The following is a 17,117-nucleotide window of genomic DNA, read 5'->3' on the forward strand; positions in this document are numbered from 1 at the left end:
GAACCTGTTTTTACCTTTGCTTTTTCCAGGATTCTGTGGCAATTTAATCACACATTGTGTGAAAAAGTACTTCCTTTCATTAGATGTAGATCTTTAGACCTCTAAGCCTTGCAACTGGCTGCCTTCCTCCCCACAGTTATTGCACTCGGGGAAATGGTGAAACATCCCCTAGTCAGAATTTCATAGATCTCTCATAGTCCTCCTCAGCCATCTGTTTTCTAAACCTTTTCTCCTATGGAAGAGATTCCACCTCCCCAGTGACCCTTGTCCTCCCTTTCTAACTTTTTCTGCTGTATCAGTCCATAACAAAATGCTTTTTTCTGCTTTCCAAAGGATAAATACTACCAAGATGAAGATTCTGCACACTCTTTATTTTTCAGTTTGCTGGTGCATATCACGCACAACTACAGGGGCACAACCATGACTTTTGTGTCATTTAACATCTGTTACAAAAGAACTGCAAGCATCAGGCACTATGTTAAAATACTTGTGATTATTAAAAAAATATGTACACAAGCTATTATTAAAGTTTTCCTGGGACTGGTATGGCTGAGATGTTAATTTGGGCTTCTTCTGCAGAGGAAGAAGGTTCAAATTAACATAATGGACTTTTTTTTTTTTTTTGTTGGAAGACCTTTCTCAACTCCAGTTTTGCTTTGCTCTACTCCACTCAAAGCCCCAGATCAACAGCCATTCATTTCCTCTATCAGCAGGACCAATTACAATCCTCCTTGAAGTCCACTACAGTCCTCCTGAGCTATCTGGATGCACTAGGTATATAGGAGATTAAATTCTCCCGCAGCATCCTCCATCTGCTCCCTTACCAGCTGCAGACTAAACATACTTGATGAAATTTTACTGCCAGTTGTACTTGTTTAATTGGCTATTGCTCTTCAGTGGAAAGTGGAATATAAATGAAAGGAAGTGAAATGGTGCCCAGCATCCAGTTCCTCCATCTCTTCAGCATTTTCACTGCTGCTTGAGCGCAAACTAAAAACAGAACTGGCAATGGCAAAATAGCCAAAATATCACAGGGTAATGGGTCCTAACACTAGTTTCAAGTGTAGATGTGAGATTGAGAACAAATTGGAGACTAACTACTGGCTGCATGAGTGCATAGGCATCCTGGATTTGTAAGAAGATGGGAATCTGTCCCTATTCAGTTCAAAACTGTTAATCTTGAGCCCTAAATATTACTGATTTAAGGGATATCTATGGTTACTTTATGGTTCTACCTTCTTTTTCATCATGGGGCAAGACAGCAGTCTGCCTCACTCGTTTTCCACTCACACCCTCCACAATTCACTGCTGATCAAATGGACTCTCATTACCATCTCTTGCAACAACATTCCTCGTCTTTCACTCCTTATACTTCTCTGTGCTCCTCCTCTGTCAGCCTTCTCAGTCAGATGCCTCAGACTGCAGAATACGGAGTGCTGTTTACAGAAAGAAAACCCACCCCAACCCAAACCCCCAAACCTCCTCTCTCCCCTGCTTATATAAGCCTCCGCCCTCAGATGCCCCAACACAGGGAAACTCTGCAAGGTGAGAGGGAGCTGCCTACAGGAGAGCACCACAATGAGGGTAACACAGACAGGCAGAGCACTAGCTTTGGTGAAAAGAGATAATTTTGAAACCGAAGTTTGAATGTGAAAAATAGAATGTCTGGACACTGGCAATGGGCGCTAAAATTGTGAGAGATGGCAGATATATAATTATGAAGAGTAATTATGAAGAAGCAATAAAATATTTATCTGAGTTAAAAGTACTTTTTTGTATAAATGGAATGTATAATATTACATACATAGTAGATTCATTGGTATTAGTATCTTACTGATTTCACATGTGTGATTTTTGAATGTGCTTTGTGAGTTTGGATGTGTAACTTCAAAGGGGTGTAAGTTTTAATAATTGAAAGATAAACCATTTCTGAAAATTGGGCTCCTTTAACTTTTCATCAACCAGTAACCTAAAATCCTGAGCTACTGGCACTGTTAGCTCTCTCTTGGGCTGGCCTCTGGCTTTGTTAAATCACATAACAATTAGCGGTCCTTGTCTCAATAAACAGTGAGTTTGCATGAAAAAAGAGACACGCTTGTTTGTTTGTTTGCAATGAGAAAAAAAGCTTATCCTGATCATTTCAAGAAAAAAACCACCTGAGTGTAGCACTGAGAGGCGTGACTGCCAGTGTTAGGAAGAGTGGCAGCATCTTAGTAAGTCCTTCCATACCGAATTACCGAGAAAAAACTTCCTAAACATTTTCTGTTTGTGCTCTCCAAAGCTTTCGCAGGTTTACACGGTCTAATAGTGTAACAGCAGCTGTGCAAGCAGACCTGGATTTCCATGAGAACTTTGAAATAATCGACCCTCAAGAGGACAATACATGTTCTGGACAAATATCAAGACAGTTTTCCCGAGATGCAAGCACCTCCACCGTTAGCATACAAGGGTCAGGAAACCACTACCATGCATGTGCAGTGGATGATGACTTTGAGACAGATTTTGATCCATCAATTTTACCTCCTCCTGACCCATGGATTGACTCTATTACTGAAGATCCTCTGGAAGCTGTTCAAAGGTCAGTGTGCCCACGAGATGGCCACTGGTTTCTGAAGCTACTTCAGGCAGAGAGAGATCGTATGGAGGGTTGGTGCCAACAGATGGAGAGAGAAGAACGTGAAAACAACTTACCTGAGGACAGTAAGTAACCACACACAATAATATTGCAACTGCAAAGATGTATTTAATATAGGTCAAATTCACTCCAGTGAATTCTGTATTGTGCCCTTTCTTACTTAGCTAATGAAGCTATGGTTGTGATTCTCAAAAGGACTGTAGGTATGTATATCATAATCCTTATTAAAGCTGACAGGGAATGCAAATGCTCAGCACTTCTGAAACTCCAGTGGTATCAGTTTTTGGGATTGCATAGTTCAACAGACAATTAGGAGAGTGTGGTTAGGGATCTTATAGTATTAATGTTTTTTAACTCTTCTGTTTGAAATCACTTCTCATAACTTTAGAATATAGTTTAACAGATTGTAGTTTCTTTTAATTAAATTCATATTTCAGGTGCCTTTTCAGATGGTGATTAGCATAAGAGTATTTAAAAGTTTCTCCCTACTGAAAGAGATTGCAGTTATGCTTCCAAATTGTCCTCTCCCTCTCTCTCTCTCTCTCTTTCCCCCTCCAGCCTCCCTACATTTCCCTTGTAGTTCTCATTTGCTTTGACCATCCCAATAAAACAAGTTCTTCATATCATGTGATAAAAAACCACACACATGCAAACTACATCTCAGTTGTCACCACTGTCAGCAATATTAACCCACCTGTAAGGTAACAGGACTGTCTAGTAAACCTTCATTACTCAGAAGGGTTGAGGGCTGAGTAGTTCACATCTTATTCCTTCACTCTAATTAGGGCAGAAGGGCTGAGCATGTGTTTCCCAGTCCAGAATTTTTTCTCCCAGTAAAAATAGAAGGGTTTTTTCCATTTATTTCTCTTACAAGGAACAGTATTATTGCTAGCTGTCAACTTTAGACAGAGGTAAATCTGTGAACATGCTCCCTGCAAATAAAGCTGTTTCAACTTTTAGAAGTGAGCTTCTGGGAAACACTAAGAAGAAGCTGCTTATAGAGAATTCAGTTTTTTATAATTTAGTCATGCCTAAGCATATTTTCCTGGATATAAAAGTAATATTTTTCCAACTCCCAAATTAGCTTCTACCAAAGCAAGGACTATTACTTCAGCTCCGGAATTGCTTCTTAAAAATTTTTAACCTTTCCTTTCAAGAAGAGAGATGTTTGAATTCTTCTGAAATGTAAAGGTTTTGATAGTCAAAGTTAGACAAAATTGTAAGCAACTGGAAATTTATTTTAATGGCATGTATAAGATAACCTGAATTTTAAGAGATGTAAAGGTTTTATATTTATATAAAATTTATGTTACACAAGACGCTAACAATTTCTTCTGAAGAAAATATATGGAAGGTTTGACCTTAAAAGCAGATCAAGATTTCCCAAGTTGTAGAATTTTTGATTCTCATTTTTAACTCACATCTCTTTGCACATGTATCAGAATAAAAGAGTTTCTGTTGTTTCTGTAGTATGAAGAAATAAACCTTGTGAACTATGAGATTTTAGATTGAGAAAGAAGTGTGAAGACATAACAAACAGGCAACACAAAACTTTTATAAGTCATAACAACTTAGGACACAAGGAAATCATATTCTGTGATGAGGGTGGTGAGGCACTGGAACGGTGTTGCCCAGGGAAACTGTGGATGCTCCATCCCTGGAAGGGTTCAAGGCCAGATGGATGAGCTTTGGGCAACCTGGTCTAGTGGAAGGCAATGGGGCTGAAACTAGATTATTTTAAAGGTCCTCTCTAACCCCAACTATTCTGTCATTCTATGAACTGATAATACTGGAAAAACCTATAAATATTTTATTTGTGCACCAAGGTGTTTGGTGCACCAACAAAGTCATAGGAAAAGAACATGAAGGGAATTTTATGAGCCTGATAGATGCAGAAAATGCATATCTGTACAGAATTGTCTCCCAGTGTCTTTGATATAAGACAGTCTTAAAGGGCTCTTTGGGCAATCAATGTGTGGAGTCAGTTAGGGGGAAGATAAAGGAATGGTTAGGCTGGCTATTCCCAATGCCTCCTCACAGCACACCCACCACGTGTCCTGGCGCTTCTTGTGATTACTGGAAATGGCAGGAGGAGAAGGGTCACCTGGGTTTGGTAGCTACTGTTGAAGTACTTATTTTGGTGTGACACTGTCAGCTGCTGTGGCACGTGGCAGCTGCCTCCCACAGAGGCTGTGCCGGGCTTTCTGCTGCGGCTCAGCACGTCCCGCTCTACCTGGTGCCAAGGAAAAGCATATGGCCGGGGCCACTCTGCCCGCTCAGCAGTGCCAGGAACAAAAGCCTGGTTGTTACAAACCCTGCCCCAAAAAAAGTCTTTTTCATACATCTATACACTTTAAAGAGAGAGAGGAGAGGAGCAGAAGAGGTGCGTTTGCTTTGCTTTCCCTAATGAAACATAACCAGAGCGGGGAATGCATCCTTTGTTTCCAACCTGACATCCCCAGCATGTGTTTGGCCAGATAACAAAATAACGAGAACGTGTGATGAGCGAGGTTTTCTCGATGCCATGGCAGCTGACAGAGGGCTCATCCCCCCGGCGCTCCCCGTAAAATGATCCGCGCTTCCTCCAGACAATGCGGCCCTTGTGCGGAACAGCTGTCTCGGGGAGACGGCTCGCTGCTGTTTGACAGTAGCTTGTATGTTACATAGATACGTAGGGTATTATCTAGCTGGGAATGGATCTACCAGATGGGATTGAATGTTTCTAGCTGGGAAATGGAGTCTGCTGCTCTGTATAAAAACAAGCTGTGGTTCAGCGGCTGCACGATGAAATGCCAATATAGAGAGAAATGTGGTTTCCCTTCCGCCATGAATTATTTATTGTATAGTGTATTCTGGTTGTATCTGAAATCATTTTCTGATAAAGCTGCTGCATGTGTGACAGGCAGATGAACACCAATCACACTTTAAGCCAACATACTTGATGTGATTTCAGTGTATTTTGCAGTTACAGGGAAGTTGGCTACAAACTCTATGGCTCTCACAAAGAAAAAGAAAAGATGTTACACATCTGAGGCTAAACACCTTGTGAGACTTGATTGACGCTTTGGATCAGGCCTTAAGTGAAATCAACTGTTGACTTTTTTTTTTGTTTTTTCCTCAACCATCTGCTTGCTCCTCCTACCTCTCCCCTGTAAAATTTCAAATAGTCAGAGCCCCACCACAGTTGTTGGTGACTTTTGGCTCAGACCTCTATTGTCACCTTTTACATACAAAATTAGCAGCATCAGACCTGGCTCCCTGACCATTATTTTTTTCCCAGCAGCGGTGGCCACAGGAATATGGCCTGTCGTTGGAGGGGTTTTTTGCTGTTGTTCATATCGACCTTCTTGGGAGAACCAGAAAGCTTCCCCTGCCCCCCCTCCAGAAGTTTCTCTTTCACATGAGGTTGTACTGTGGCTTTGGTGTAAAGATAACCATCAGAAGCAAACAGCAGGCCTGATTCACCACAAGTCAGGTGTAATGTGGGTTTAGTGGCAAGAAAAGCCAGGCCAATCAAGTAAAAACTAAACAGAAAACCAAGGCTCTCACAAGACCTGTCATTATAACTCTCTTGCGTGTATACAGTAGCCCTCTGGGCTAGTGTGTGAATAAAGGTTGACCTCAAATCTGCAGCAACCTCACTGCTCAGGACCACAGCCTCTACGAATTCATCCTGTTCTGGCAAATTATGCAATGCTTACACGCTGTCTGCTGTTTTGGTTTGTTCCAATTGTTTCAAAAGAAAACACAAAAAGTAAAGGTTAGACGTGAGAGAATAAAGTTTAGGAAAAGGTACATTTTTCATAATAGCTGTGCATGGCAAAATAAAAAGAGACCCATGAGCTCACTCTCAGCCATAAGCACGGAAAACCATTTGCCATTCCTCTGCAGGGCTTCTCCAAGCAATCCTGGCCTCTGCTGTTCGGAGGAGGAAGACAGCCTCATCTTGCAGTGGGCTGGGACAGCCGTGCACAGGGATGGTCACCAGCCTGACATGTGGCTGAGTCCTGCTGGAATCCCCCTGGCCACGTGCCTCTGGCCATATGCCCAACTCATCCTTTTCTTGCTCTGGTTTTCTTTTGTCCCCAGAAGGGACTTCTCCATACACGAGGGTTTCTCAAAGGAAAGCCAGCAAGGAAAGCCCTACCAGTGCCCAGAGGCTAGCAAGGCAAAAAGTTAAATCCACAAGCAAGGAAACGATCTAGTTAGGGAAAAAAAATTAAATGTGCTAATAAAAGCCAAGTAAGTCAGAGAACACATGGAAACTGCTTCAATCCAAATGAGAAGCATTTGCTCATGCAGACAGCCCTATTAATTTCAATGAGATCACTCCTGTAAGTATATATGACTCAAAGAAAGGACTGCTCCTTCCCTAGTTTGTTCCATTTGGCTGTTTTCTCTTTAACAGCTGAGCTTAATACCTGAGCAGTAGCTTTAACTTTGAATTTCCTGGCTTTTGTCATACTTGGCGTTATTTAAATGTAGGTCTGTCAACATGAATAGGCTAAAATGCTGGTCCATCCTGGCTTGGAAATGGATTGTGACAGCTCTGTGGCAGGATTGCTTCATATGCATAGTGCCCAGCCAACATCTGCAACGCAAATGTCAGGCTGTGTCCCTGTAATTTCAGCTATTGTTCCTGCCACTTGCTCCTGGGGCAATGAGCAAGTCCCTGGTATTCCGTTCCCTAGCTTGGGCCCTGCCTATCAACCAGGTGTTTTCACATCGAGGGCATTTGAGTCAGGAGTCTTAACTGCCTCCTTTGTCACTTGTTAGACCCTGGGGCCTGTCAAAGTTCACATGCAAATACATCAGTTGGGATTTTAAGGCCAAATAATGCTGCCCCTTCTCAAAACTCCTCTGGTTTCTCTATGTGATTACTTTTCACGTCACTTCAGGTGGGTTTTGTTATTTTCTTATATTTTGTTATCCTTGTTACACACAGTCACCTTCCTAGTTAGAGCAGATGACAATACATTTTTTTTTGCTTGTGTTCACAATTATTTTGTTTTGTTGTTTTCCTCTTTCTTTTCTGATGAAGACATGGAGGGGAGAAACACATAGAGCTCCACAATTTCAGAAGAGGTCATGCAATTCTTAGAACCAAGAGAAGCAAGAACTTACTGTTTGAACAGCACATAGTCCAAGTCTAATTTCAAGAATGTTTTAAAAGAAGAACATGTTGGGGGGGTTAGAGACACTGTCTTTAAAGGATATTCAACTGCCATGTGTCTGTTCTAGAATAATATTCTGTGATTCCTAGATAAGAACAGTAATAGTGAGGAGGCATTCCACAGTAGCTGAATTCCATCAAAATAGCTGTAAGTTCTTCAAGAATAGACTAATTGTCCATGTCTTAAAAAAATGTCACAGGAGAGAACTGGATTTACAAGGAAGATAGGTCAAAGCAAGAAGGGGGGAAAAAAAAGGAAAAAATTCAAACTATTAAAAAAAAACCCCACTGCAGTACACACACTTCTCCCTCTGGGGAAGAGGTGACAGCAAAGCATATGATGGATGTTAATAACGTTGCTTAATGCATTACTGGAAGGCATTCAGATCCAACAGTGCTGAGTGTGCTGTATAGTCCTGTATGGAACCGAAAGCAGACATGAATAACATTATATAGGTGTTTAAATCCATTGTGATTGCATCTTGATGGGTTGGGATTTTTTGTTGCTTGGTTTTATATGTTTTATCTGTATCCTATTAGCTGAACACATCAATTTGAATGTTCATGTGGTTTTCCTCCTGTATCCCATCTCCCTTGCTGTTAAAGATTTCTCTGACTCTTTTCTGGTTTGTTTTGAGTATTACCTTTGTAATTCCATTTATTTTCTTGGTATTTGGCTTCAAACCTTGCAGGCTTTTCTTCTAAGAAAATCTATTGGTCTGTTTTTGCTTTTGATTTTTCACTACACCCTGGCCTTTCTGTTGGGCACCAGAGATTTTGACTGAGTAAGCAAAATGAGCACTGTGCCTTGAAACATAAAAAAAATAAAAGTGGGTCTGGAAACAAAACTTAGGCTATTGATAAGGCTTTGTGTCTTCTAGAGACATTCCTTTCAGCTTTTTGTACGCTTTGTGTTTTGTCTTTTTTTCCCCCCTAACTTCCGTGACAGAGTTGGTTGTTGACCAGTTGCACATTAACAGACCCCTTGCTTTTGAGGGGCGAGGAATCAGTGACACTTGACTAGATACAGCCACAGCTACAGCAGAAGTGGCAACAATAGAGAACAGCATCAGCATGCATCTCGCAGTCAGCTGGGATGATGCTTTTTAGGCAAATAGCCAGTCACTAGGCAGCCAAGGAGAAGGACTTCCTTTTCCCTCTGCTGAGATCTCTGAATATTAAGCTCTTCTTCCGCAAAAGAAAGAGGCACATTACCATCCATCATCAACAAGTTGTATATACATTTCTTCATGCTTGGGATGTGAATTCCAAATCATTTGGTTTCCAGGAAAAGCCCACCTCTTTTTTTTTTTCTTTTTTTTTTCTTTTTTTTTTTTTTAATCCCAAGAAGTTGAGAGACTTTTTTCCCCAGTCTCAAGTCTTGGGAAGCATCAGAGTGGCCGAACTCCAGATGAGGCAGCTGTTCCCAAATATACTCAGTGGGAAGAGTTTTCATAACAATGGGAACCACATGAAAGCTCTTGGAGTAGCTCCTCCTACTATTGAAAAGTCCTTTCAGTTGAGTGGTTTGCATATTGGGTTGCATAAATGACTAGACACACCAAGGGGTCCATTTTCAGCACTGTGCGCATAGAATTAGACACGCAAGCCTTGCTAACAATAATTAGAGTTGTGTGCAAAACTCCCTGCGCAATATGCTGAAAATATTCTGCTTAGTGAATCTTCCAGCTCACGGCTATTTCCTGGCAGTGCTGAGCTGAGTTCTGGGAACAAAATGAAAGTCTGGGCTCTGTGTGTGTTCACAGAGCTCTCTCCTATAGGTTCGGAAAAAAAATGTGAAAAGACTCTCTTCCCTCCCCCTTTTTTTCTCCCGCTTTGTATGTCTGAAGTATAAATGAACTCTACATACCACTTTTCCTTCAACAGCCTTGAGAAGTGAGCTTTGAGGCTGGTGAAGGAAAATCCATTTGCCTTGAAGGAAGAGAACACAGATTTCATATAAGTGCTTCTCAAGTTTCCGTTTATCACGAGTATTTGTGCCAGTCTGCTTAGCATGTGGCTACTCAAACCCTTGGAGGGGCCTTTCTCTTACCAAGCACTGCATGGTGGCATTCTGGTAGCCAGCACTGCAGCCAGTCACAGGACCAATGAAATGCTAAAAATCTTGTTAGAAGGGGTTGCAACATAAATCCAGCAAAGTTGCATGTATTTATGTATGTAGGTGTTTACTTATTTATTTTTCATTGTGGTAAATCAAAATACTTAGAAGTATTTTCCCAAGGGAGCTCTGTTAATGCTGTCTGAACTTTTATGCAAAAAGTGACTGTCCCCAGGGGATGGTGCAGAAGACGGCACTTAGGACTAGTATCTTTTCTAGGCTCTACCAGCAATTCCCTCACCTTGAGCTGGCCACTTCATCTGTTTGGTTTTCCTGTTCCTCCTTCACCTGTCTCGTATATCCAGGCTGTAAATTTGTCACAGAAAAGTTGCTGTGTCTATTTGAGAGCTGGACAATACGAATATCTCTGAGTAGAAATGATAGCGAGAACTGTGACACAGTGGCTGCCATTCATGTTTTTCATTAAAGAAGTGGTAATATTAAAAAAATTAATTTAAATTAGTTGTTTAATCACTCGTTAACCAGAGAATTGGGCATAATAAGTTGTTTCAGCTGAGAGAGAAAATTAATTAAGGAGTCAGACAAATCTGTGATGCTAACCTGTTTTTTTTAAAGACATATTTGGGGTTTTTTCTGAGCATTGGAAATCTCAAACAAATCAGTAGCTGCTTTCTTCCTCACAGCATCAATTCTTTCACTCAGCAATCCCTAAATTCACACTCTGTTTTCTGGATTCACTGTCTTACTGCCAGCTGAGGCCATGTCTGCCTTTTTGCTGTGTTTCTGCATTCTTGCTTCTTTTTTCAGACACACAAAGGTACATGCATACACGTGTTCACACACATGTACAGGTACACACACACAGAGTCTCCCCCAGACCAGAACTCCCCAGGGAGCCTCTGAATGCACCAGTCTATGGCTCGATTTTGGGCAGTGCATTCCCAACTACCCCTGTAAAATCCCAGTGTCTGAATGCAACCAAAACAGTGTGAGCTCCTGCTTTATTCAGAGGCATTTACTATGGGCTGTCTTCTGGTTCACTGCAGCCCTTCACAGCACTCGGTCAGCCCAAAGGGGCAATAAGTAGCCACCTGTCTGTACAAAGGAGTCCTCAGCCAGCTGTGCTAGAGCTCCTTGACACCTCCCTCCAAATCAGCAGCAAGGAGGAGAGGCCAGGGTGCCATTGCTCCCTGAAGTACTCCTGGGTATTTGAATTGAAAAGCAGAAGCAGCCTTGGGTTGTGCTCGTGGAAAGTACTCAGAAGGTCCAGATGAGCTTCATTGGCATGCACTAAAACAATCATCCCCTTTCTGGGGCTCCGGTGGAGCAACACTCAGCTACACCTGACAATAAAGCCTGAGTTGCTAAGTGAGGTGGAGAAGCAAACAGGGTTTGAGAGCCGCATGTCCTTGTGCAGGGAGCTGGGTTTGTATTCATTTCGTGCGGGGAGCTGGGTTTCTATTCAAAGCCTGAGCCTGGGTCAGTGATACGAGTGGTGACATTTCTGGTGAGCTTTCTATACAGCCTGCAGAAGCTTTTGATTAGTCACGTTTACACTGTCATTTCAACTGGTTACAACTGGTCTCACTGGAGGAATAAGAGTAAGATGCAACAACCTTTTGCATGTTTTTTGCCTCGTGGAGATCTGACCTTAGACTTATCAACTTTTCTCTTTTTGTGACTGAAAGATAACATACCTTTTGAAAGCCAGAGCTGACTGCTGCACAGCTTTCTCCTCTCTTTTTATAGGCTTTTAGTTGCCTGCAGCAAAGAAAACATTGTGACTTACTCTTCTTTTTCTCTTAGTTCTAGGGAAAATTCGAACTGCAGTGGGCAGTGCCCAGCTTCTCATGGCTCAGAAATTTTACCAGTTCAGAGAACTTTGTGAAGAAAACCTGGTATGTAATTTTTCTGCTAGATACTGCTGTGTACCTTTTACTAACACTGTGAATAATCCTACATAAACTAAACTGATTTTCTGACTAAGGTGGCAGTTTTTCCAGTAAAGGCCCTGATATGAATTTGGGAGTAACTCAAACTTGTCAGAGTCAGCATGAGTTTCACAATAGCTTGAGACCCTTAAAATAAAGGCAAAAAGCTTTGGGTGAGCAATCACTTTGGCTCTGCTACTGACTTTAGAGGAGCGAGGATCTGTCCCTTGACCGTTGAGTTCAGGGGCACACAGCTGGGTAAAACACCTTAAGGTCTTTGAGGGTGGGTCAGAAATCTGCCAAGCTAGGCTTTCCCAGGTGCTCCTGGGAAACAAGCTCCAGACTAAAACCTGCCTTGGTTAAAAAATGCAACAGAAACTGACTCTGTCTTAATAAGTCTTCCAGTTCTTAATATTAAAACTGAAAAAGCCTTCTGATTGCACGTCTCTGCAAAGAACAGCCTACAACTGGGCAATCTGTCAAGCACTGAAAAACTAGGAATCAAAGTGTAATCTCTGGTCTCCTTATGGCTCTAAAAATATATACTTTATTGTTTTCAATAATTGCACCTTACATGGTATAATCATCCTACCAAAAAAATTTGTTAGCGTGACTATGGAAAGCACAAATAGAAATTTTATAAGGCAATCAACTGACTCTTTTGGGTTTATTGCTTCCGAAGAGGAAGAAAACTAAAGGCAGAGTAAAACTTGAGCCATGTAAAACAGGATGCAAGGCACTACTAATAATCTATTTATTAACAACACAATTAATAACAATATATCAGTGTAGTCTGACAAGGCCACAGCTGACTGGTTTAGGAACTCCTCAGCATTTATGAAAAAACATGCTTGAAGTGAGTGTATGCAACATCTCATTTTAATTAAACAGTTTCAGCTGGGAACCAGCTTATGGGGACACATTCTGGAGAAAGCCTTCCCTCATACAACACTTGCCACTGGAGGAGGGATTAGGTTTTGGGTATGCCCACTGCATACAAAAAGTGTTCAGAGCTGGGGTCCACTGAAGGGACAGGATTCATTGGGTCTGGCCCAAGCTGTGCTGAAGATGCTGACTGTCCAGATACGCTCTTCTGAGCAATGCTGTTGGGCTGATGAGTTTGCACACACAAAGCAATGCTCCCCACCTGTGTCCCTGTTTCGTTCTTCCCAAAAATCTGCCTGTAAAAATGGGTTTACTGGGCTTCTGCACGTAGTCTTCTGAGGTTTTCACCCAGCACAAGTCATTCTTGACACAAAAAAAAAAAAAAAAAAATTAATTGGCCTGAGATCTATAAAAGAAAATTTTACTTAGTGTATTTTTGTAAACCTTACATTCTCAGAGTGCAGAAAAAGTGTTCAAGTATTGGTTTATCACTATTTGCACATGCAGGAAATGTACATTTGCACAAGTTTCTCTCTGTTTTACAAGTGTGAGCATGGTAGGGAATCCTTCCTCATGAAAGTGGAGGCTGGCAATTCATTTCAGTGCAGATAGGATTGCCACCAGTTGTGCCCAGGAATGTCCCTAGGCAGATCCTGCCACAGGGGCCCTTTACCCTTAGTCTGTGGGGGGTACCCACTGCCTTTGGTGAGTGGGTGTTTGCAGAGCACAGCAGCTCAACGCCAAGCCAGATTCCTTGCAGTAAAACCCGCCAGTAAGTAATGCTTTGCTTTGCTCCTCTCTCTGGGTCTCACCCATCACTTGGATCTGCTCAAACTGCTTGGCTAGCCAGATTTGTAACCATTTGCATGAATTCTTTACATTAAGAAGTACTAAAGCCAACATGTTTTTTTCTTCTGTTACACAGAATCCTAATGCACATCCACGGCCGACCTCCCAGGATTTAGCAGGGTTTTGGGATATGCTGCAGTTGTCCATAGAAAATATTAGTATGAAATTTGATGAACTTCATCAGTTAAAGGCCAATAATTGGAAACAGATGGATCCTCATGACAAGAAGGTAGAACACTGTAGATTTTGTATGCTTCATTTAAAACCCTGCACAAATACTGGACAGATTAAGTAGGCCTCTGTGTTACAGCGTTGACGTTAAAAATGTGAAATGAAGCTCATATCAAATTAATTTAATTGTATTAACAATGTTTACATAATAATCATCTGGGATATTATCTGTAATATGTTTCAGGCATATTTTTAAACCAAATCTGTCTTTGTGAATCGGATGATGGGAATGTGGTACTTTGTTAAGCTTTACATTTAATCATATTAGATGATCAATCGTTGGAAGGAACTGCCTTATATATTGATTCTTAAAATTAAATAAATCACATTTACGGTTCATATTATTGCATACAGCAAGAGTTCTAGGTTGTGTTACTGAAAAAACCAGGGAAGCACTGTAACCATCGCTGACTTTGGTAGCCAGGTTACAAACAGCAATATCAAAAATATGCCTTCCAAAATGTTACATGAAAAAATTACTATTTTTTGTCCATTTGTTTGTTTTTTATTTACTTTGGGCTTTTTTTAAAGTGGGTGATTTCACAAACACATTCACTTTCACTTTCCTGGTATTGTTGTTTACCTGAGGTAGCATAAAAATCATCTGGAGCTTTGGTGGGGATTTTTTCCTTTTTTTTTTTTTCTTTTTTGTAAATGTAGTCTTCTTCTGTCACCATGAAAAACTACCACATCCAAATGTAAGTCACGTTTCACATTACATTCTCATTTGGCACCATCGCCTTTTTTTTTTTCTCCTCACTATCCATCTCAAGACAAACAGCACTTGGGTGAGCCAAAATACACAAATGTTTCAGAAAATCCTTAGAGCACAGACCCATTCCTAGAGGAACCAACAATCTAATGTCGCGCTCCTGTAGGTATGTAATTTGGTGGCTGAATTTCCGCTGTGACTGGTCTGATAGCAATGAACACAGCCAACAGGTAGGGTGACCAGAAGGAGGGGGAGCACAATTTACAGGTACCGTGGCTCAGACAGGAGTCCTGGCTACCTCAACTTATGGTCAGCTGGCTGCCAATGACCAAAGTGGTGTTTTATTTTGGACAAATAACCATAATAATATCAAACCCCATTAATCTTGCAGCAGGAAGCTTGTACAGGCAGTGCTGGTAGCACTATTCCTCCTCCTCCTCCAATCAAGACTAAATATTCATTCCTGACTTAGGAGTGCCATGTTCACACCATTTGTGCACACCTAGTGTGTTTTGTAGGGGAATGAATGGGAATGTGTTTTCCTAGCCCAAGGTACTGAAGGCAAGTCATTTTCTTATCTTCTTTTTTTTTCCCCAGTATCTATCAGAAAAGGAAGTTAAAACTGCCAAACATGCATGCACAGAAATGCTGGTATATGGTCTTTCATTAGCTTTTAGAGTAAAGTGGGTAGGCTGAGTGTTTGCAATTGCAGCAGTAAGAAATGAGAGCTTTCCTCGAAAAAAATGTGCCTTTTCTTTGCTTCTGAAAAACATTTCAAAGAGCTTCCAACAAAAAAGAAGACTATAACAGTTTAAAGGAAGTTAAGTAGTGCTGAAGAAAGGGACCTACAGTAGGAAGGTAAAGATTTTAAAGCATTACACTGTGTTCCTGTTTCAACAGCATTTTTCTGTGATGTTAGATGAAACAGATCATCTCCTTTCTTAAAAAGGATTAAAAAAAAAGGAAGAAAAAACTTTCTGTGGAATTGATATTTGCCTTTGGCCTTTGCCACTGGGCCATTTTTAAGCAGCATAGATTAATCCTTGGATGGAGAGAAAAAGCAAAGTATGAATAAGTGTAACTAAGCACCTTTATATTTTGAGCCATGGAAGCTGTTGTGAGCAGCATGAGAGAAAACGAAAGGGCAGAATGGGACCTTTGTAGTGTGATAAAATCCCTTCGCTCAGAGACCATGTTCACAGTTGGAAGGGGATGTAACTTAAAAGACAATCTAATTAACTTGACAAAGTCTTTGTGGATGCCTGAAATTCAGTTCTGAATACACTTTTCTTTTATGGGAGAGATCCTTCTCTGAGGGTTTTTTTTTTGGTTGGGTTTTTTTGGTTGTTTTTTATTTTCTTGGTTTTTGATGTGTATGTGTGTATACATGCACCAGGATATACATAAAAGCCCTCCATGTTGGTCACATATCTGGAGCTAGCTGCCACCGTGATGATTAATGCATGTTCTCTTAACGGTTTTAAGTTTTTCCTACCAGACTTTCTATTTCTAGCTGAATGTAGCTTCATGCCTATTTAGCACAAGGCCAGAATTTATGAACTTGCACATCAAGACCCAGAGCATGGGATTTTTGAGCAGTCACTAAATTGCTACGAAATAGATACATAAATATGTGGTGGGTTTTTTTTTTTTTAAACTACTTATTCTGATGCACCAGCTGCAGACAGCTAGCTCCCATCTACATTTGGGAACGCCAAAGCCATGACACCTCCATGTTGCAGGAGCATCTAGCACTATGCATGGATAAAAGAGGGTGGCCCGGGAGCTGGGGCTCTCCAGAGTTCCTCTGCTGAGAGCAGCGTTCCCTCCTGGCTGCACCGGTGGCGGGAGGTCGGTCTCTTTCCTGGTCCCTGGCACTAAGCAGGTAGCGGTGGGGGCCCCGGCCCTGGCAGCACCATCCCCGAGAAGTAGCACGGCGGCCGGCCCTCCCCTCCCCTTTGCCCTTGCCCCATGTTTGTGAACCCTTGTGCACAAAAGCCAGTTGACTGAAGACAGAAAGGCAGATAAGAGCTAACAAACCTTAGGTAAAATGTGTGTTCTAACTACTGATATATCCTAGTTTTTCCCACCTTTCCCTGAGAAGCTGTATAATGCCATTAACCTTCTGCTTTGATCAGGAGAGAAGGGTCCCTCCTCCAGTGCCAAAGAAGCCATCGAAAGGTCAGGTGCCACTCATACGAGAACGCTCTCTGGAAAGCTCGCAGCGTCAGGAGGCCCGGAAACGGCTGATGGCTGCCAAGCGCGCTGCGTCGGTTCGCCAGAACTCAGCTACCGAGAGCGCCGAAAGCATTGAGATATACATCCCCGAAGCCCAGACCAGGCTATGAAGGGATCCAACCGGGAGGACTCTCTCTGGCAAGACAAGCCTCATGTATAATCTGCCCCTCTAGGCTCCTTCTCAAGGTCACCACAAAGTATTTGTACCTCCTCCTCTCTCTCTCTCGCTCTCCCTCCCTACTCTCCCCCTCCCCTCTCTCTGTACGCAGCTGCCCCGATGCTCCCAGTGAACTCCACTGCCGTGGCGTAGTTGTCGGTCCTCCGAGAGATGTCCTCTAATCACCCTTGCTTTCTGAAGGTTCGCCCATGTCATCACGATGCTT

At 41.9% G+C, this 17,117-nt stretch overlaps 1 protein-coding gene across 4 annotated transcripts in view; it reads left to right on the forward strand.

The window, feature by feature from the left end:
* Nucleotides 1–16,844, forward strand: part of DLGAP1 (DLG associated protein 1) — a 134,999-nt gene extending 118,155 nt beyond the window's left edge. For all 4 annotated transcript variants that reach the window (XM_041477679.1, XM_041477678.1, XM_041477681.1 and 1 more), the window contains 4 exons: nt 2,282–2,700; nt 11,695–11,786; nt 13,630–13,782; nt 16,635–16,844. In XM_041477679.1, coding sequence (XP_041333613.1) covers nt 2,282–2,700; nt 11,695–11,786; nt 13,630–13,782; nt 16,635–16,844 — 874 coding nt within the window. The remainder of the gene's footprint in view (nt 1–2,281; nt 2,701–11,694; nt 11,787–13,629; nt 13,783–16,634) is intronic.
* The last annotated feature ends 273 nt before the right edge of the window (nt 16,845–17,117 follow it).

This window comes from Pyrgilauda ruficollis, unplaced genomic scaffold (genome assembly GCF_017590135.1).
Source record: "Pyrgilauda ruficollis isolate IOZ18807 unplaced genomic scaffold, ASM1759013v1 scaffold41, whole genome shotgun sequence".
Lineage (NCBI taxonomy): Eukaryota > Metazoa > Chordata > Aves > Passeriformes > Passeridae > Pyrgilauda > Pyrgilauda ruficollis.